General features: G+C 35.4%; 1 protein-coding gene across 1 annotated transcript; it reads right to left on the bottom strand.

Annotated features, from left to right (window-relative positions):
* Nucleotides 1-12,970: 12,970 nt before the first annotated feature.
* LOC136202805 (probable RNA-dependent RNA polymerase 5) lies at nucleotides 12,971-22,371 on the bottom strand. Its single transcript, XM_065993699.1, has 18 exons — nucleotides 21,777-22,371; nucleotides 21,530-21,668; nucleotides 21,294-21,429; nucleotides 21,058-21,132; nucleotides 20,427-20,616; nucleotides 19,656-19,851; nucleotides 19,472-19,559; nucleotides 19,207-19,350; nucleotides 18,676-18,747; nucleotides 17,598-17,701; nucleotides 17,235-17,383; nucleotides 16,760-16,982; nucleotides 15,659-15,884; nucleotides 14,574-14,719; nucleotides 14,018-14,183; nucleotides 13,741-13,882; nucleotides 13,474-13,643; nucleotides 12,971-13,392 (listed from the first exon to the last, which is right to left on the bottom strand). The coding sequence occupies exons 1-18, from the start codon at nucleotides 22,147-22,149 to the stop codon at nucleotides 13,156-13,158; spliced, it is 2,976 nt and encodes a 991-aa protein (XP_065849771.1). The 5' UTR covers nucleotides 22,150-22,371; the 3' UTR covers nucleotides 12,971-13,155.
* Nucleotides 22,372-22,726: the final 355 nt, after the last annotated feature.

Genomic DNA, 22,726 nt, shown 5'->3' with positions numbered 1-22,726 from the left:
GATTTAAATTTCAAGAAAAAACAAAGTACTATAGATTCATACTTTGCTAAATTATCCTAAGTATGTATATTTATATATATTTCTAATATGTATTTGAGAAATTATTAATTTATAGAGGTAATAATACAATGTATTTATAAAGGGTTGTTCCGAACTTTAATAACTGTTGGTGCATAGTAGTGGATGCGATAGGAAAAGCGACAACGTCTCTAGCGATGAAAGAAGCGAACGTGAGGGTGAGGGAGAGATACAGGGAGAGAGATCGAGCGGCGCATGGGAGGAGGTCGGACGTGCGGTCGATTGCGGCTGGTGGTCTGGGCGAAGGCGGGGAGATGGGATTGGAAGGGGTGCGGGATATGGGAGATAAGGGAGCGGATGTTTCTGGGAGGAGCGGTTCCTCTAGTTCAGGGGCGGATGAGGTGAGGGAGGCGAGATGTAGGGATTCAGAAGGTGTTGGGCGGCGAGGTCTGGGTGGATCTGTTCCCAGGGATGAGGGGGAGGCCAGGGGTGAGACGAGGCTGGGAGGCGGAGAGGTTAGGGTAGGAAGCAAGGGGCTTGGGCAGGGGAGCGGTGGTGTGCAGCGGGCCGGTGGGATGGCTTCTCCTACGGCTGTAGTTTTAGGAGAAAACGTTAGGGGTGTGAAAAGTGTAGGGGAAGGGGCGATTGTCCAGGGGGGCGGACTGGCAGGCCAGGGATCTTGGGGCGCCATGGTGGTGGACGGTGGGATTTCTGCGGTTGCCAAGGAGGCTTCTTCCATTGAGAATTTGGGATCTAGGATTATCATTGGTGAAAATAATAAAATTATTAATAAAAATTGTAACGAACCAGGCTTTGGAAAAAATTCGTGGAGAGATACAGTTATGGGGGTGGTTGATGAGGAGCTTTTGTTAAACGAAGATATTATAGAAAATGAATCTGAGGAGGATTTTTCTGATTCAGATGTTGAGGATGGAGAACAGGATGACCCTTTATGTCTGCTGATTCGGCTTTCCTCGACAGAGAAGTGTAGCCTCAGGGCTAAATGGAAACTTTCGTTAATTGTAACGCTGCTTGGAAAAAGAATTAGTTTTAACTATTTTGCTCAGAGAATCCAAGCACAGTGGGCCAAGAAAGGGAAAGTCACTATTACTGACTTAGAAAACGACTATTATGTAATTAAATTTACTAGAGCAGAGGACTATAATGCCGTGATTAATGGTGGTCCATATATTATTTCCAATCATGTTCTGGCTTTAAGTCCATGGGTCCCTAACTTTAACCCACATGATTGCTCTGTGAACATGATTCTTACTTGGGTGAGGTTCCCGGGTCTACCAATTGAATATTATAATGAAAGCTTTCTTAATAAGATTGGTGGGCTCGTTGGAAAAGTGCACCATGTGGATAAGACTACCATTGGGGCAGTTAGAGGTAAGTTTGCGAGAGTTTGCATTGATATTGATCTAGCTAAGCCTCTTTTATCAAAATTCTGTGTTCAAAATACTGTCTACTTTATTGAGTATGAAGGTATTCATAATATTTGCTTCGAATGTGGTATGTTTGGTCATACTTACGATGGTTGCCCAAAGAGAGTAAAAGTGGTTGAGGAGGTTGTTGAAGCCGTTAAGGCGAGAAGAGAGGGGATTCAAGAGGATGGAAGGAACTTTGGCCCCTGGATGGTTGCTAAGAGGTTAGGAAGACACAGGACTCATGCGACTATTGCTCAGAATCGTCCTCCTGACATTGGCAAGGACTCGAGTCCTCTCAAGATCATTCCTGGAATTAAGGAGAGGTCTGGCCCAAGGGAGAATGAAGGTTCAGGTGATGCGTCGGTTGTAGTTGTAGGGTTTAGGTTTGGAGCTCTCTCTATTGAGGAGGGTCTAGACTCTGATCATACGAATGAGCAAATGGATCTTAGCATGCCAGGTTTAGATTCTGCTGAGTCGGCGACTATTAATGTGGAGACTGTCAATCCTCTGTTTGAATCCAAAGTTGAGGCTCAGGGTGGATCCCAAGCTCATGCCCCAACGGTGTTAAAGAAAGACAAAGAGGTTAGTATCCCGAAAAACTGTGCTGAGCCTAAAAATGGTAAAGCTATAGGTGTCAATAAAATGAATTTGAAGAAACCTAAGGGTAACCAGAATAATAACCAAAGTTCCTTGGAACTGTTTGATAAAAGGGGGCCTGCGGGTACTGCGTCTAGGCTCTTAGGAGCCCCTAATAAGTACCTGATTTAGGGTGTTGGGCTTGTGGTCAGTAGTCTTCCGTTTGATGGATTTGTTTGTGTGGAATGTTAGAGGAGCGGCTAGCAAGGCTACCCGTATCCATGTTAAAGATTTAATTAAACAGTTTAACCCTTCTTGCTTTGCTTTAATGGAAACAAAGGTTAGTGGAAGTAAAGCTGATGAGGCGGTTAGAAAGTTTAGTAATTGGAATTGTGTTAGATCGGAGGCTACTGGCCGGGCTGGTGGGATTTGGCTCTTCTGGAAGCCAGATCGTGTTCAGATTGATATTGTTAGTATGGATAAACAATTTATTCACAGCAAAGTTAGTTATCCTGGGAATAAATCTTTCTTTATCACTTTTGTTTATGCTGACCCTATTTTGGCCAATCGTAAGAGGCTGTGGGAGGGTCTGTATTCTACGAGTACGAGTATGGAGGATGCTTGGTTTGTGGCAGGGTATTTTAATGATATTGCTCTTATGAGCGATCAAAGAGGGGGTGGGAACCACTATGTGAACCGGTGTCTTAATCATAAACAGAGTATGGATTTGTGTGGGCTTTCAGATTTAGGTGCTGCTGGCCATAAGTTTACTTGTAAACGTAATAGTACGTTTGTTCGTTTAGATAAGGTTTATGTGAACATGGCGGCTCATTGTAGATTTCCTGATGTGACTGTGTTAAACCTCCCTTTCCGTCACTCTGATCACTGTCCTATTCTAATCAAACTGGTTAGAGGCCATAGTCCTAGAGGGGATAGACCTTTTAGATACCAGGTGGCCTGGGAGTCTCACCTTGAGTTTAAAAACTTTGTTCAGGAGAATTGGCAACTTCATTCTAATGTGTTACTTGCTGCAAAGGGTTTTAGAAGGAATGTGGTGGGTTGGAATAAGAACATCTTTGGCCATATTATCAAAAGGAAAAACAAGCTTTTGAGCAGAATCGATGGCATTTAGCGCAATTTAGAGATTAGATTTGACCATAGTTTGGATGGTCTCCTTAGATCTCTCTAGAAGGAATTGGAAGCTGTGCTTATTCAAGAAGAGTTACTTTGGTTTCAGAAATCTAGGAAAGCTTGGATTAAAGATGGAGATCGTAACACCAGATATTTCCACCTTTCTACTATGATTAGAAGGCAGAGGAATCAGATTGATGCTATCAAAGATCTGGATGGGAATTGGGCTTATGAGGATGAGGATATTCGTCTCTTGGCCCTTATATTCTATAAAGATTTATTTAGAGAAGAAAGGGTGGAGTTGGATAAAGCTCTTTCTAGGATTACGTTTCCCAGATTAAGTGATGATTTGATTCTGTAAGCTTTCCACCCTATTGACCAGAAAGAGATTGATCAGGCGGTCTTTAGTATTGGGGCTACTAAAGCTCTTGGGATTGATGGGATTCCTATCGGTTTTTATCATAAACATTGGGAGACGGTTAAGGAAGGTATGTATAGTTTTATTAAAGGTGTGTTCAGTGGTTCTGAGGATATTAAGCTTGTGAATAAATCTCTTCTGGTCCTGATTCCGAAAGTGGAGAAGCCGACCTCGTTCTTTCAAATGAGGCCCATCAGTCTTTGTAATGTGATTTACAAAACTATTACCAAAATTGTGGCTAATAGACTCCGGTGTATTCTTCTGGAGATTATTAGTCAGAATCAAGACAGTTTTGTTCCTGGGAGACAGATGATGGATAATGTTGTTATTGCCCAGGAGATGATCCATTCTATGAAGATTAAAAAGGGGAAGAGGGGTATTGTGGCTCTTAAATTGGATCTGGAAAAAGCTTATGACCGTCTTAACTGGAGTTTTCTTCTTGATAGTCTGGATAGAGCTGGTATTCCTGATAATTGGAAGAGATTAATCGAGGCCTGCATTTCTTCTCCTGTGTTCCAGGTCATGATTAATGGAGGTATGTCTGAGGAGTTTACTCATTCTCTAGGTATTCGTCAAGGGGATCCTATGAGCCCTTTCTTATTTATTATTGCTATGGAAAGGTTAACCCACCTATCCAAGAAGCGGTTGACGACGGGAGTTTTCATCCTGTCTCCATCAATAAATTTTGTCCCCCGATTACTCATTTGTTCTTCGCTGATGACGTTATGGTATTCGTGGAAGGAAATGAGGAGCAAATTGGAGTTATCATGGATATCCTTAGCTGCTTCTGGCCAAAAGCTCAATATCCAAAAATCTCGGATGTTGTGTTCTAAGAACATGAGTCAAAGAGTTTGTAAAAGGCTAAGGCCCTGTTCTTTATCACTTAATTTCAGTAACAATCAGTTCAGTTCAGTTCAATTCAGTTCAGTTCAGCATTCAGTTTCAGCATTCAGTTTCAGCATCCAGTTTCAGCATTCAGTTTCAGTATTCAGTAATTTATCATTATTTATTATATTATCATTATTTATATATAATTTATTATAATAATTATTATTATTTATCTATAATTTATCATTATTTATTATTATTATTTATAGTTTATCATTATCTATAAATTAGATAAAAGTCAAGAAATTATAGTTTATTAAAGTATATATGGTTTAATAAAAAAAATAAAACTAAAGTATGCATCCATATTTAAAAATTAGGAATTGCATCCATATTATGAATTATTTCTCAAATTTATCCAATTTATCTATCTTAGGTATAAAATTCCACCATTTTAGACGTTAGAGGTAAAATTACTTCTGACCCAAAACGTTATTTTTGCACTTTAACCCTTAATTAAAATAAAAAGTTAAGAGTTTGTATTCATATGAAGATTTGTATTTAATTTCATAGGCTTTAAATTATATATAAATTTGTGTTTGTATGTAATTTGTATTTTTAATTTAAATTAGACTTATTTTTATTTAATTTCATAGGCTTTTATCGAGCCAAGATTTTATCATCCCGGGCTTTTATTTGATATTCAATTTAGTTTTATCTTTAATAATATATTTATTTATTATTGATATTATTAAATTTATTAGAACCATTATTATTATTATAAGTTCATTAATGTCCAATATTATCATGAAAATTATTTTAAAGTCTAATATCATCATTATTGTTAAGTTCGGTTAAGTTCGGTAGAATTCAGTTAAGTTCAGTAGCATTCAGTTAAGTTCAGTATTCAGTAGTATTCAGTTAAATTCAGTTCAGTATTCAGCAGTATTCAGTTCAGTTCAGTTCAGTTCAATTCAATTCAGTTCAATTCAGTTCAGTTCAGTTCAATTCAGTTCAGTTCAGTTTTTTTCAGCGATAAAGAACAGAGCCTAAGTGATATATCTGGTATTCCTCTAACCAATTCTTTAGGTAAATATCTGGGGATTCCCCTCCATAGTGATAGAGTTTCTAAAGCTTCCTTTAAAGAGACTTTCGATAAAGTTAATAGTAAATGTGCTAGTTGGAAAGCTAAAACCCTGTCTATGGCGGGCCGGCTTACTCTGATTCAGTCTATCAATTGTGCAGTTCCTAATCATATTATGCAAGCTTGCAAATTGCCTGAGCCGGTGTTAAGGACCTTGATAAAATCAATCATCGTTTCCTGTGGGGGGATTCTGCGGAGGGGAAAAAAATTCACCTCGTTCCTTGGAAAGAGGTTTGCCAACCTAAAGATATGGGGGCCTAGGGATTAGACAAGCAAGGGACAATAATAAAGTTTTACTTATGAAACTTCTGTGGAGAATGTGGCAGCTTCCTTCTGCTCTTTGGGTTCGCTTATTATGCGGGAAATATAGAAAAGATAAGATTTTTTGTGGTCCCAAGGAGAGAGTTATTAATTGTTCTTTTCTCTGGAAAGGCCTAAGCAATGTGTTCTCAGAGTTTTGCTCTGGGATAGGTTGGGCTGTGGGAAATGGGAATTCCATCAGTTTCTGGAATGACATCTGGATTGGTAAAAAGTCTTTACTAGAGGTTTGTACTTCCCCGCCGCCTGTGGATATCCAGGATTGGAGGATTGTTGATGTGATTGATTCTGAGGGGGATTGGATTTGGTCAAAGTTTGAATCTTTCCTTAATATTGAAACTCTCTTGAGGATTAGAGGAGTTAAGATTAGTAATAAGGAGGAAGATAGGGATAAGCACTGTTGGGCTTTGACTAATAATGGGACGTATACTTGTAAATCTACCTTCGAGGCCTTCAATCAAATTTTGGAGTTTCCTCGCCCTGATATTTGGAAAAAGATTTGGGCTTTGAAAGTCCCGTACCGCATTAGGAGCTTCATGTGGCTTGGTGTCAAGAATAGGTTGCTGACTAATAGTGATAGGAAAAGGCAGCATTTGGTGGATTCGGGGGCGTGTAGCAGATGTAGAGGGCATGGGGAAACCATTTGCCATGCTCTAAGGGACTGTTCTAAGAGTAGAGAGGTGTGGAGGAAAGTTCTCCCTAACCAGTTGTTGTCTGCTTTCTTGTCCCATCCTGATCTTGACTGGTTTACTGATGGTGTTAATGGTAAATTGCTAGCCAATCTGGAGCATGGTGATATCATCTTTGCTGTTGTCTGTCACCAGATTTGGAAATGGAGGATTTGGAGATTTTTGAAGGAGAAACGGTTATTATTCCTAATTTGGCTGATTTCTTCTCCAAGAAATTCTGCACTATTATTGATAGCTTTAAAGAGGACCCTCTTGTTAAACCTATCCAGAGGAAGGCGGTCCATCTCTTGGGCTGGTGTAGGCCTAGCAGAGGGATGGTGAAGTTAAACACTGATGGCTCTTGTTTGAAGGATGGGAAAATTGCTGCTGGAGGAGTCCTGAGAGATGATGGGGGCGTTTGGGTTTCTGGGTTCGCTCAGAATCTTGGGATGGGATCTTCCTTTTCTGCCGAGCTTTGGGGGATCTTTTCTGGCCTTAGACTTGCTAAGAGTCTGGGCTTGAAGAAGTTGCTTGTGGAATCTGATAACCTCGAAGCTATCAAAATGATATCAGAGGAGAATGCTATTTGTTTGAATAGCCAGAATTTAATCAAAGGTATCAAAAGGATTTGTTCTTCCTTTGAGTCCATCAATTTCAGCAATATTTTCAGAGAACAGAACCGGGTGGCGGATCATTTAGCAGCCGAGGGCCATGAGAAGATGTTGGGAGTCACTACTTTCGCTTCTCCTCCTACTTTCCTTTCTTCTCTCCTTTTGGATGATGTGGTGGGAGTTAGCTTCCCAAGGCTTATCCCGGGTTAGGCATCTTTTTGGTTTTTTGTTTGTTTTTTCCTTTCTTTTCCTACCAAAAAAAATAAATAGATAAAGGGTTGTTCCAGAAAATTATTATCTTATTAATTTATTAAAATTGATCATTTTTTGAACTGACCCAAGTCGGGACCAGAAGAAATTATTATTTTAAAGAGTTTATTAATTTATCGAGTATTAATTTATAGAGGTTTTACTGTAGTAAGTAGTTGTAAATATTGAATGTACCTGGAGCATGATTTCCAAAGCTATTTATACATAATTACATACCTAAAGTGTAATGAACTTTACACGTGTCAGTTTCTGATTGGGTTCGACCAAACACATTTCCACGTGTAGACTGTTGATTGAGTTTGGACTCTAATCCCTTCATGTCACTCTGCAATTTCTAGCATGATCTCGGGATTAGGAGCATGGCCCTGAAGTTTGAAGCTCTCATTGGTCCATATGTGAAATTAGGTATCTTTTCCTTGAAGCTTTCTATTTAACCGCTCCAACCTCATTCTCAGCTCATTTTGATGTGGGCATTTGACTCAGACCCACTAAACTGATTCGGATGGACCTTTGCTCCAGCCATAATTCATTGGGAAAATTACACAGAAATTCATATTTGAGAAACTATTTACAACTATGTCAAGTTATAATTTTGGATTATGTCAAACTAGTAAAATCAGTATTTTTAATATATTTTAAGGATTAGAATTTATAAATTAGGAGTCTAGAATATATTTTCTAAGATTTATGATTCATGAATTGAAGTCTATAATTTTTAAATTTGTGTGTAAATCATAATATATAGAAAATAATGGCATATTAAGAATTAAGTTTGGTGATATGATTTAGTTGTAATTTTGTAGTTAAATATGATATTCATGTAATTGGCCCTAATTCATTTGTCCTATATCAGATGTGCCCCCCTTAAGCTTCTGAAAAAGCTCGTTAGGGCTTAAGCACTTGATATAATGAATATAGGGATTAAACGAATTACAATGGATATGATGTGGAATGCAGGATGGGATATATAATGTAACAACCTGATTTAATACCATGTAGATATTGTATGCTTTTCCTTAAATCCAACATATTGCGTCTCACGACTCTAAAATGCATCTACATGTATATGATTTCCACCTTACTAATGAGCATCAGTCGCTCTCTTTCCATTTCCGATATAGAATCCAGCTCATTCTTGCCCTCATCGTCATCCTTTAGGGCCGCTCTTTGCTCAGACCTTCTACCCTAACGTCACCCACTCTAGACCGGGTCGTTACAAGTCCACTAGCTTCTGTCTAGTTCATTCTAGAACCACACATTGTTCGTGAAGAGTCGACTCTGATACCAATTGTAACAATCTTGCCCAATTTCATGTAGATATCGTCTGTTTTGACCCAAATCCAACACCTTGCCCCTCATAACTTTGAAATGCATCTACATGTACTGGATTTCCACCTTACTAATAAGCTTAGTCGCTCTTTCCCCCCTCCCCCCCCCCCCCAATTTCTGATGTGGAATTCAGTTTATTCTTGCCCTAATTGCCAACCCCTTAGGGTCGCTCCTTGCTCATGCCTTATACCCTGACGCCACCCACTCCGGACCGAATCTTTACATATAATCTTTTCAATACATGTTCAACGAGAAGCTATATATTCTTAACAATTATATAGCACCAGAGCTCTCAATGATATATTGGTCCCATGAACTATTTTCAAGTTGAATAAGATGGGGTAATGAACGTGTTCCATTATGTACAATTGGGATTTGATGGAATTTATAGTCGGGTCAGAAATAGTATTCGCCCACAATTAAAATAGATCGGAGGAGGTACAACTAGTCCTAAAAAGACACAAAATCATGGTCATCTAAGCTTTGTCTTTTCCCCTCTTTCAAGTTGCTCTTAGTTTATGGATCTATCACGTAAAACTCCTATTCTTACTCATCATTTACCTAAACATGAAAAAAAAGGGCTAAAACAAGTGAAGTGGGTGTAAACTCCAAAGCCTTGAATTTAAGAACCATTTACTATATTTTTGGACAAGTTCACAAATCAGAGTTTGAAAAATGAGAAAATCTTTGAAAAATTTCATTGTTAACTCGAAAATCTAAATTCTGTGTTTTTACACATATAATTTATAAACATTATTTTTATCATTTCAGAAATATCAATATCAAAAGTAAAAAAAAAAAAAAAAAAAAAAGAGATTTTTTGATTCTGTCCAAAAAAAACAGGAGAATGCACTTTCCAAAATAATTTAACATATAAATGTGTGTTTAGTTATACAAAATCACGGTATGGTATGATATATTTCGCTACAGTAGTAATCTGCACTAGAAGAAATAATCTAATTATCCATTTTATTTAATTGTATACATCTTGTGGTGAGCTTGGACATAAAGTAGGCAAATAATTAGCAAGGCCTACCGGATTAAGTTTCGCTTTCCAACTTTTGGAGGTTAATGGAAGGATTATCCTATAATAATATTTTGGAATTCTCCATTACTTTTTATTTTTTTTATTGGGTAATAATGCAATGTTAAGCCCATGTGCTTTATATCAGCTGTCAATTAATTAAATTTTTTTATGGAGCACTTTTATTTTTTTATTTGATTAAAGTAATTATGAGTGGAATGAAATATATTGTTTAAGCACTAGTGGTATGTACGAAGGGTATAGAGAGTCAATATTTCATGTAAACTTTGACAACTTAATCAACAACTAATACAAAAGTTCAATGGGCTTAATAATCATGTATTTTACTAAAATTAAATTTATCTAACTCCCTTAAAAAAATGTTTTATTATTGGATCAACCCAAATTTGATTAAATCCTTTAATACATTAATCTCTTAATCAATTTTGTGTTGTATTCTTATTATGTTAACTTGTTATGCTATTTCTATTAATAATATTGACACCTAATATAAAATGGTATAAGACTACGCTAATTTTTAGGCTATGTTCTTTTCATAAAATAAAATTTAAGTAATTTTTTTTATTGAATTAAGAAAAATTAAATAGAGATTAAATATTTAGGATAATTATTTACCAAAAAAAAAATATTTAGGATAATTTGTACAAAATGGAACAGTTAATCAGAGTTAAGTGAAAAAAAAGACCGTGTAATTTAACCTTTCTGAAAACATTGTCTCATGGTTTAAAACAGACAAACGTGAGTCTGTGATTTATGCGGTATGTAAACTCAAACATTTTATTAAAAAAAAAAATATTATTATAGCTGTTTATTTAAAAAAAAAAGTGGTTTAGAGAAATTAAAAATTTTGATTTGCAAATTACCTCATATATAGGACATGGTTTTGCAAATTAATTAAACAACAAATATTTTTTAATTGAAAATTTGATTAGAAAATCATTTAACGACAAACTGCACAAACTAGAATTCCTTATTTGTAAGTTTTTAAACTGTGAGACCGTATTTGCAAATCGGACAAACTACAAGTTTTATGTTACTTTATCCTTATTGTTACGAGAAAATTTGTAAAATAAACTTTGTGGGTCCTTTATTATGCTATTGTTGTTGAGACGATGATTGGAAAAAAAGAAGAAGATAATATGTGCTATTATTATCGATTTTCAATTCCATTTTAATTGACTACATTCTTATTTTCTAGATATTATTATTATTAAATGTAGATAGGGGTTACAAATTATTTAAAAATATAATTTTTAACCATTGAGATTTCAATAATGTAATTGAAATATATTTTAGATTAAAAATCTCTATAAATTAAAGGTCTTAGACGATAGTCTAAATCAATTCCCTCGAAGTTGACTTTGGATATAATAACAATATTCAATATTCAATATCTTATTATAGGGTCAACTCTAATTTAAACAAAAAAAAAACTTAATTTTTATAGTTTGTGATATTTTTATTCGAAACTCATCAAGTAATATCTTATTTCAATTAAAATTTTCTATGTATATTAAAATTTGAAATCAAGATCTTTAATTTAAACAATCTGAGATTATTAATCATCCAAAAAATATCGTAATTTTTATATTGAATCCATATCATATTAATATTATCGGCTTTCTAAGTTGTAATTAATTCCCTCAATTTGCATTGAAATTCAGTATCAAAATTTGACCTTTTACGTGGTCAACTAGAATTTAGTCATTGTTTCAAAATAGTACTCCTTCTACAGTACAGCCATGTGCAATTGGACCTTAATTGGATAAGAATATCCAAATTCAATTGCAAGTTGCAAATATAAAACGACAATTTGGCCTCACCAAACCTTACCTGGTCAATCATAGGCACCCCTACCCTAATTAGTCATCATGTTTACATACTCGAACTCGAATCACCCCATTCAAAGGGACTATCTTTTTCAATAAATAAAAATGGGTAAATTACACCCATGGCCACTGAACTTTACCATTTTTCACATTATGGCCACTGAACTTCATTTCTTTCCGATATGGTCACTGAACTTTACACTTTTTCACACCGGCGGCCATTCAATTTTAACTGATTTCTCAAAATGACCGTTAACAATCGTTAACAAATTCAAAATGAAAATATTCAAGAATTAAAGTTGTTTAGAACGACATTTACCATGAAACCACATTTTTCATTTTCAAAAATCACATTTTTTGGAGCTTTCTCTCTCCTAACCAGACAAAACTCAAATGACCTCAAAACGAAAATTTTCAAGAATTAAAGTTCTTTAGAATATCATTAATGTTTTGGATTTTTTATTTTTATCCGTCAACGGTCGTTTTGAGACGTTAAGTGGCCACCGTTGTTAAAAAGTGTAAAGTTCAGTGGCCATACCGGGAAGAAATGAAGTTGAGTGGCCATAATGTGAAAATGGGTAAAGTTCAGTGGCCATGGGTGTAATTTACCCAAAAAAAAAAATTGTTGTCTTTGAATTTATCCATCTAGGAGATCAACTTACATGCTAAACTTGTTTAAATTTTCATAATTAAATTTCTAAATCTATAAAAACACGTCGTAAAGATATAAAAATTAGAAAGTTAATTTATTTTAATGATTTAGAATGACGAATAGAGTTTTATTTTTTAAGTTTTGAGTTTTTCTTTATAGATTTGTATACCATTTTAAACAAATATAGGGAGCAAATGGACCGAGGGCGAGCCTTGACGCAACTGTAAACATTGTTGTCGTGTGACTGAAAGGTCACAGATTCAAGCTTTAGGAGCAGTCTCTTGTCAAAAAATTGACAGGAAAAGGCTTGCCACCAATACACCCTTGTGGTGAGACCCCTCATCGGACCATCGCTTAACGGGAACGCATAGTGTACCAGACTGTCCTTTATAGGAAGCAAATGGACCACTGTAAACAAGTTCTGAAAGCCAATTACTTTAATAAAATTTAGGAGATAAACTTTTTGGGACACATAAAAAGTGCTCTCGATATATTAAACCTATTTTGTTTATACCGTATGTATCCTTGTTGTGACTATCTTTTTCAAGATTTAATTATAGTTAAAACTCTTCACCCTTTTATAATTTTAGCGAGATCATATGAGAATCGAATCAGAATTTCTTTTCCCAAACTCGACTTGCATTTCTAATTGAGCTATATCATTTAGCTTAATGCTAATATTATTTATACTAATACATTATACATTAGATTATAAATGTTTGACAAATACATATTGAAGGTACACAGCCCTTTAATTTAGTCTACCCTACAAATACATCACGTTACAAATGCTACTATATTAGCATATATACACATAATTATACAGTCCTTAATTTAGACATTACCCTACAAGATATTATTATTATTATTATTATATGCAATTATGCTTCAACTAAATATCTCCTTCAATGCTTGAGGCGAACAGGTTATCAGCTGCTCATTCTGAGTAACAATGTAGTACTTGCAAAGTGCTTGGCCTGCTATTTTCCAAGCAAAACTACATCTTCCAGCATCTCGTTGATTCATCGCATAATCGTAGCAAACTTCATATATAGCAAGAGCCTCGTCGAATATGTCAGCCATTCTCCTTTTGCTCTCCTCAAAATCCGGAGCCTCGTATAATATCTATATCAGCATAAACAGTTCGCAAACAAGGAGTTTTAACTTCAGATAGTGTTTTAACAAACAATTCCAAGACATCATTACCTCCTTATATTTTTCAAGGACTTGACCAGCTGCCTCGTTTTTGCTATCTTTATTCGTTGTTTTACTTAAAGCAGCGTACATCTCTTGTCTGTACTGACAATAGAGTTGATTCCATTTCGTGAAGGATGAGTCGGTAGCTTTGTCAGTGAAACAAGGCAGTTTTTGAACTTCTACAACATATTATATGAGATCTTATATCATGTTCAAGAGCTGGTTCGCTTAATAAAACATTGTGCAGAACTCATTTTCGAATGAGAAAATTCTTACCAACTTTTGCTTGATTCTCTTCTCCATAAGAACACACTCTGTCATAAATTAATCCTAGAATCGAAGTTGAATTGTAAGAATGATCCTCCCTTCCCATATAATGTGGATACAATTCTGCTTTCAGATGTTCTGGAAGCACAATCTGTTTCAAAAATGGGGAAAAAACCTCTCACATCAATAAATGCATTTCACTTCAAACAGGTGAGCTGATTAAAACTCTAAGCAAAACCCGGACAGTCAAGACATATTAAAAACTAAAAGAAGTTGCAAAACAAACCTTTCCTCCGCCTTGCTTTGGTGCATCAAGAGCATCATAATAAATGTCAATCAACTCAAGTATGTTCCTCTTCATTGCATCACTCTCTTCCTTTCTATTGTTTCCCAATGTTAGAAGTCGATCCATTATTGCCTGACAACTATCTGCTGCCGTGCCAACAGTGTAACTAGGAGCAGCCGAAAGCAATTAAAACATAATCATTATGGATTAAAGGACAAGGAAGCATATACAAAGAAATTCTTAATGAAAATGGCACACACAATTGCATCCTTTTGTTCTATCTGCCAACAACATACAAAACTTGAATCGGGTGATACTTATCGAGGTATAATATATCCAAAGGGTAAAAAGTTATGTTTTGAAAACCCATATGTGTTATGCTATGCTTGAACCACAAATGCCCCTTCAACATGGTATCAAAAGACAGATTCATTCTATTGAGATAAAAAAAAAATAAAAAATTTGATGAAAATTCTATTGAGATAATTAGAAATGCAGTGAAAATTAGTACCGCTATGTGGAAGAAATATTATTATATATGTAGTTAATTATATACCTTGGAGTAAACCTATTTGTTAAATATAGCTTGAAAAGTTCATCCTCAAGCTCCTCGTTTGAGAATTCACTTGGTTTTTTGGTCGGCACATTAGAACTTGGAGAAGCAGATGTCCAAGGTTCACTTGGTTTGTAGTATTCCAACAACTGGGGAGAGAGAAAAGAAACAGATTGTTATCTTTTAGACCTGATCAGTGTAAAAAATAATGCTGAAACCGATAATTAAATGTGAAGACTAATAAAACGTCCATTGCTATGTTTCCTCACAAGTTAAACTCTTTATTAGCTAAACCTGCTTTTGGAATTTCTTCTGATTGTCATCTATCTTGTCTATGGGTTTTCAAGAAATATCCTTCTAGAGGTCACATCAGTTCAATTCTAGACTTGGGTTCCGAAGGCTTTATTTTACCTTTAGTGTTCACATCATTTGCAGGTTTCCAAAGCTTGGTAAAATAGAAAAGATGGAACTTACATTTTACCTTTGCCAAACATCACTAAACATTCAGCATATGCAATGCTGGTTCGATGGGGTTATGATGGTGCTAATTTCAGACTGATAAACAAAAGGATTCATGTGTAGTGCACATCAAGTGACAAGGACACCCCAAGGTCAATGAAGAACCACCTAAGATCATAAATCAAAGTCCCCCCTCTTCAATGAAATAGTTTCTGTCCTAATTTAGTGGATGATCTCCATCGTTAAGCTCTAATTTGAGCTGCAGTCCAAATCTTCATCCTCTCTTTCTATCACGAAAGACAACATTAAATGTTTCGAATAATATCTAGTTGATCATGCTCATAGGTTGAAGAAAACCTGATACTTGGACATAGAATAAATATCCTCTGTAGAACTGATACCCTATCACAAATTTTGCAACTCTATGGATAACCTTCACTAAAGGAAAAAGGAGATGCAAATTATCTCTATTTGCAAGAAGATTATAGTGGCAGTATTCCATTCTCAACATTCAGTATTTACAATGAGACTGCAGGTTGCAGAAGCAATAAGAAGTTGAAAGCAACAGCACTGAAATGAAAAGTGAAATAACAGTTAAACCTAACAAGACAAACCAGACATTCACAAACCTTAGGATTTCTGGACACAAAATACATGTCGCCATCAAAATCACCCGTTGCTATCTCATCTGCCAAAGATCGAGGTCCCTTACAAGGGAAGAATATGGCGTACTTGGCATTTCCAACAAAATCTTCTAACTCCTTCACATATCTCGCCTTTAGGACATGTATATCACCAAAATGCAACCCAGGGTTTCGGTAAACCAACACCTTCCCTGAGAGATGTCCATTTTCCCTACATGTTTCGTCAAAAGACAAATTATATATGGGCAGAAAAGTCATCAGTTTATTGATTATGACTCAGCCAGTTATTCATCTATTTGAAAAGAGAAACTATGGATTTTCTTAAAAAGAAAAGCCAGAAGACAGGCAATTATGTACACCAAAATCACAATGCATGGCATCAAGTAATGAAATCCACATGCATATACTGTCCAGAACAATAATCACGTTTGCAATATGTGAAGAGCAAAGATGATTCTAATATCTAAACTTTTTTTCTTTTTATTAAAAAAATTAAGAACCAAGCACTACCTTCGTGCAACTTTATGTGCATACAAGAAACTTCATATATCATTGGTTGGACACCAAAAAGATTGTATTGGCACTAGAATAACCATTGTCCCTATGCACCATTAGCACCATCCAAATGGACCAGAACATGAACAACATCCAAGTCGACAAATAATCTCAGCACTTGACATTTTTTTTTTACCTTTGATCTTCATATTTTAAGCAATAAAAGTTAAAGCACAGAGATAATTAGAGTCTAAAATGTTACACTTCATCTTCTAGTGGAATCATCAGGTACAGCTCCGACTGATCAATACTTTCATTTACTCAAGCCCCATGTATCTAGTTCAAGAAAAGTTCACATTATGAGCTGCGTGTAATGCTCACGGAAGTATCACATAGCATGAGTTATCCGTCTTCCTCTCTTTCATGCCTAAACAGACAAGTACATACAGAATTATGTGGAACCACAAATAATTGCAGATTTACATATTCTTAGTAAAATGCAGCTTCAAATGACAACATTCAGTACCTAACAACATTAGAATTATCAATAGCCAAATAAAATAAAAAATAAATAATACAAAATATGCGTACAAGATAATGCAAACTTCATCGCTTTCCAGGAGTCCAGTGGGATCAGTTGTCCCCATCACATAATATGATTCAAGCAAAGGAAGTTTACCCCCTTTGAGACTTTTCTTTTCTTCGTCCATCCACTTCCGTAGATTACATTGCAAATAAGAGTCTTCTAGGGGAATACCAGATAAAATCATATTCACAGCGATGAAAGCATCCATCTCACCGTGGTTGATAGCCACTGCGTAAAGCAAGACAAATTAAAAAAAAAAAAACTTGCACAGAGAGCAAAAGAAAAAAAGCGGATACAACTAGTTGAAGAAAGAAATCAAGTAGAAAATCAGGATTGACCTTTGGTTTCGAAAGTGACAGTAAACAGCAAATAGACTTAAATAGTTTGATCGATAAACAATCGCATGACAAAAGAAATTCATAGGAAGAGCTACAAAAGAATCCACGCTACTAAAACTAATTCAAAATAACAGAAAACAACCTTGTAGAGCTGTACGCCTACTTGAGAGAGCACCCCGTGTTTCTTCCAAACTATTATTCAGTATGTCCATAAAGAACTCATTTGGAACCCCACCATAGCTAAGAAGCGTAATAAGAGTCTTTGAGAGACATGCCCTCTTTGGCCGAGTGCTACAAATTACAACATGAAAAGTCAGAAAGGTAATCAGATTTTTTTTAATTCTCAAATGGAACATGTTATACAACATGCATTGGTTCTGTAAAGCCAAGTACACAACTCATGCCTTGGCAAGGGCAAACCAAGTGCTCCATACCACAACAAATTCAATAGTATAGTTCAAATACAATCTAATACTATAGCAATATATCCATTAGAAATGCCTACCCTATTCCAACTATCTCCATAGAGTTTATTGTGTAGCCATTTGGTGTTGAACTAGGCTCAACTTTGATCATTGAGGGACGGACTTGCATTGTTCCAGGAGGAAGCTAAAAAAACATTGGAATTGCAACATCACATGAGTAGGAAATATTATGATCACATAAGATGAAGAAAGCACTAAGCAAATAAAAGGATCAAGTAGGCCCCAAACTAACACTGATATCTCAAATAATACTATCTCCATTACATAGTATCTATAACTTTTGAGTAACTTGTTATGTTTCAGATCATCACTTTTAATATGGAATGTACTAATTATCTTTGAACCAAATTCACTTTTAATACTTCTCAAACAATTGTTCACTAAACTAATTATATTGCAGTTTTCCGAAATGATTAAATAATAACAGCATCTTGTAAACATAAATAGACATATATTTAGTATTTCAATAAAAGGTAATTTAGTCATGGTAGGTATTATTTTAATATCATTAAGACAGATGGATCATTTTCTTAATTCTTGCACGGTTGTTTGAAGTGACGCATAATAATATGCAACTGCGAAGGAAAGAGAAACAAAAAAGATAAGATTAACGAAACTGAATGTCAACTCATAAAAGAGAGAATACATAAGATTGCCTCCAATATGCATGGAGTTTGCCTCTACTTTTTGAAGGGCGTTTATAAATAGGTGAGAGGGACTCTAACAAGAGACTTTTTCCCTCTTAGGCCAATCCAAATGATTTGGCTGCCTCCATCTAGCCCATAGTTGTAAGCCAACTTCCCCTTCTTCTAATCTTCTTACACCCAAGAAAAAGGAGAAAAGGAGAAAATCCGGGACCTCCTGTATTTTTTACTTTCAAATAAACAAGACTAATAATTTTTAAATCTGTGAAGTGAAATATTAATATGATTAAGATGCACAAAATAATTACGTCAGACAAATAATAGATTAAAGCCATATAAAATTTTAAAAATCATTGTCTGGAACAAACAGGTTCTGAATATAATTTCTGGTATAAGAATAATTAGTGCATCATTTATCCTCTATAATAGGAAAAAAAAAAGGCACAATTAATACCTTCTTATTGAGAAGGAAAATTCCCTTGACAGCGCTACCATTGTTGAAGAGTCTAAATTGTATGAGTAAATTCTTCAGAAAAAAAGAAGTAACTAGTTGTTAAGTCCTTGAACACGCAATGTAACACAAATAAAGAAGTAGAGGATAAAACGGAAGCAACATAAATTTAGCTAACAAAATTTATAATTGAAATTCCATACAATTTTAATACAAAAAGGAAGCAACATCTAGAGAGGAAAGAAAAGAAGCAAAAGAAATGTCTTACTACTTCCTACAAATAGAAGAGAGGTAAAATAATAATAATAATAATAGTAAAACTAACAAATTCCAACGAGTTCTTAATTGCTTGAAAGAACTTCAAGGATGGTCAAGGGAAAGAAAATAAGGAGCAGCGTTACAACCACAGAATGATCATGCAGGGTATATAACTGACAAATGACAATAACTAGTAACCGAAGTAGCACATACCCTTTTTAGATATTACTTGGCATCACATTACATTTTATCCATAAGTTAACCGTAATAACAAACCTCAACAATGGAAGCATTCAAACATTTTCCCTTGAGTACATGATTTTGGCACTTCAAAGCCAAATCCTCTGATATAAAGCCGGTTCCATCTGTATGTATAAGGAGTTTCCCATCCTTATCTTTGACAACGTTACCATTGTGATCCTGCACATGATTTATGAAAGTCTAGCTAAAGACACTTCACTTTATTGAATTTTTAGAGAGAAAACATAATTATGAAGTCCTGCTACAGCAAAGGGAAATTTAAATTCAACTAAAATCATACCCGACATAATATATCATCAATTCTTTCAATATTTACACAAGATAAATCAACATCCAGCCCAACAGTCTTTGATAAAATGAGGGAAAGCCTACATTTCAAAGAACAATAATCAAACATATTGTAATGTATTATGTTTAAACATAGCTCTTAGTGTAGGGAAGAAGGAGGTTTTAGTATTACCAACCTAGCCATGTACTTTGACAAACTCGGCAATGTGTCTACATTCATGAAGATAGACCTAGCTTCACGAATTGTTTTCCCATGTAAAACATATTCTGAATTATCAATAGATGCATGAGACTCCATGCGAATAAAATAGCACTTCACAGGTGAAGTGGTTGGGTCTTTCTTCTTCTCTTCTTTGCCTCCATCTTTAAACACTGCTCAGTAGCCATGTTGAGCTTAAGAAGAACTTATCATTTAAGGTAGAAAAAGAAAAAAAAGAAAGGATGAATTTGTAAGCAGAGTTAACTAGTGGCTCTTTCATGTACCGTTTTACATGTACAATATTTAATAAAACACTTGAAGAAAAAGGAAAGGGGAAGCCTATCAACAACGGTTTGAAGAAGTATATAATCAGTTACGTAATATGAAGGGTGGAAATGAATGATTGAGTAATGCATCATATACCTTATCATTACTAAAATGCAAGATATAATTTTTTAAAATGAATGTGTAGGATAGAGGGAAAATATAAATCACTAACTAGCACAAATCTTCTTTGTGCAAGTAAGGAATTGATTGATAAGTACATCACAGGATATTGGGAGATAACCTACTCAAAGCATGCATCTTAAAGGTCAAATCTAACTTAGAAACCAAATTAAAAATGCATTTAAAGCCGTCTACAACTAAGAAAATAACAAAAAGCTAAAGTAACAACACAAACAATAACAAACTAATGCCTTAGATCCAAAATTAAATGCTATGATAAGAAAAACAATCTAGAACTTACCAAAAAAACGGTAGCGACGCAAACCAACAAGAATCCCATCTCTAGCTAACCAGCCATACTTATCATAAAAATAATTAATTCTACTTGTGGAACTTCTCTCACGAGTATCCTCTGCAACCTTAACTATCAAGACGTTATCATCTCCTAAAGTCCTTTGCAGGAGATTGCTTCTCACAGATAGATAGGGGCCCTGAAATGAACTCCATAATTAATGGATAAGAAGATAAAATTTAAGCATTCACTAGTATAAAAGTATTCTAATTCAAAACCGGCTGCTAGAGGCAAACTCTGAGGTCAGATCAGAAACTAAAAAAAAAATCGGTATGTAAAACATATTAACTATGAAAAGATTATCCTTCATGAATATGCAACATGGATTTACAATACCCATTTTCCAAATCACGAGTACAAGAGAGAACTAAATTGGGTGCGTCAACCAAGTATCAAGAGAAGTTAAATTAGAATCACAACTTTTTTATTATTTCCAACATAAACGGAAATTCACTTCTGCAGAATCAAACATGCTTCAAATCAAGCTCATCCGTGCTAAAGAAGATTCTTCTTATAGTACATGAATTTGCAATTACATGAATGTGAATGAAAACAAATGAAAAGGAGGAGAAATACACACCTTGAACGTATAATACCTCTCGGGGTGGACATGACAATGATATATGTGTGTTTTGCCAGAATCCCAGGAAAGATACTGCAAAAACTCACAAGTGAAAGTTACAATTAAAATCAGTCTAGAAATACGGCAAACAATAACTGAACTGAGAAAAGAAAACTTAGAGCTTGAGATTAAAGAAATTCAGCCAAGACATACTCACGAAGATGAGGACAACACAGTTGCAAGATCAAATTTACCTTTGCACGTTGAGGTTCCTTAATATAGTCACATTTATAACCTATGAGTTTCCAAACTTCTGCCTCGAACTTTTCCATTGACAAGCTAATGAAGCCTCGAATATGATCCGCGGACAAAAAATTCTCTAGCTTTCGGCTGTTGCTCAATATCAAAAATAAGAAGGAGAAGAAGAAAAGGAACTTATTTTGTCTTCCTGATCAACAAACCTCAATAACAAAGCAGCAAAGGGAATTACCCGCCCAAATAACTCAATATAAGAAATGACTTTCGAAATTCGAGTTCACCCAAAGCCTCCAGCTCCGGGCTAATTTCCTGCCCGGTCACACCAGCACGATTTGGTTGCTCAGGTACAGGAGATGAGAACACAGACTCGCCTATTACCGCCATAAAGAAAGATCAATAACATATAAACACTTCAAAATGCTACTACTGCTAACACCAAAACTGTAGCAAAATAAAAAGCGAAAACGAAATTGAAGTACATTGTTGATGCATCATTAGCCGAGTAGGCGTAAGCGTGGTCGTAGGGCTGCGATGAGGCGACGGAGAAGAAGAACTAAGCTTATTGTTGGGGGAACCGTTGCCAGACGACGGCGGAGAATAACGGAGTTTCTTGTTGGGGGCATCATTGGTAGACGTCCTTTGTTTAATCATATACATAATGAAACCGTCCAAGCTTTTCTTAATCCGCGAAGAGGCAATTGTACGGAGAATAGAGAGAGCTTCTTCTTCCTCCAGCAAAGAAAGCTCCCGGCGGGGATTCGGTCCAATAGGTGGTAGGTTCTGCTCCGTGCAGATTGTAGTGATCAATTGCTCCACCGAAAGAGGTAGCTCCGGCTTCGAAAGATCAGCCATGGATGAGATAGAGTTAGAGGTGATTGAAATGGAAGAGAGTAGAGAGAGTGTAGTATATGTTTGAAAGGCAACGGGCAGAAAACTGAATATTTATGGGAGAAGCCAATTTTCTTTCCCGCTATTCGCAGTACCATTTTAACTTCGCACATAAGTTGTTTCTTTTTCTTTCTTTCTTTCTTTTCTTTTTTTGAAAGTTATTATCACATAAGTTGTCGGTTTCATTTTTCTGATCTAAGTTTAGATTTTCCAATTCCAAATATGAGAGAGAGATATACATGTTTTTTCTTTAAAAAGGAGAGATAGACATATTTGGTGGACGGTTATCCGGAGTACAAAAATCAACTGATAGTAACATGATTGTTCCTAGGAAGTTGTAATCACTATCGTTCTCGAAACTCCTTTGTTACGGTAGTAATCATTTCTCTCTTCATTTCTTCTCTTCGGTTACTCTTAAGCATGGAGTAATCGTGCACTGAAACGTCTGATTAAAGCATTTATAGTAGTCTAAAAGGAGGATTATTCTGTAAATACATAAATTTGTAAAACACCCTCTAACCACTAAAATGCAAAAAAAAAA

Source organism: Euphorbia lathyris, chromosome 8 (genome assembly GCF_963576675.1).
Source record: "Euphorbia lathyris chromosome 8, ddEupLath1.1, whole genome shotgun sequence".
NCBI lineage: Eukaryota > Viridiplantae > Streptophyta > Magnoliopsida > Malpighiales > Euphorbiaceae > Euphorbia > Euphorbia lathyris.
This window is presented reverse-complemented; position numbering and strand designations above follow the sequence as displayed.

Excerpts from the sequence above, each read along its gene's own strand:
- LOC136202805 (XM_065993699.1), bottom strand. The coding sequence starts at position 22,149 with ATGGCTGATCTTTCGAAGCCGGAGCTACCTCTTTCGGTGGAGCAATTG. Across the intron at positions 20,617-21,057 it reads AGAGGTATTATACGTTCAAG|GGCCCCTATCTATCTGTGAG; the intron begins GTGTGTATTTCT and ends AGTTCATTTCAG. Across the intron at positions 19,560-19,655 it reads TTGTCAAAGTACATGGCTAG|GCTTTCCCTCATTTTATCAA; the intron begins GTTGGTAATACT and ends TTTGAAATGTAG.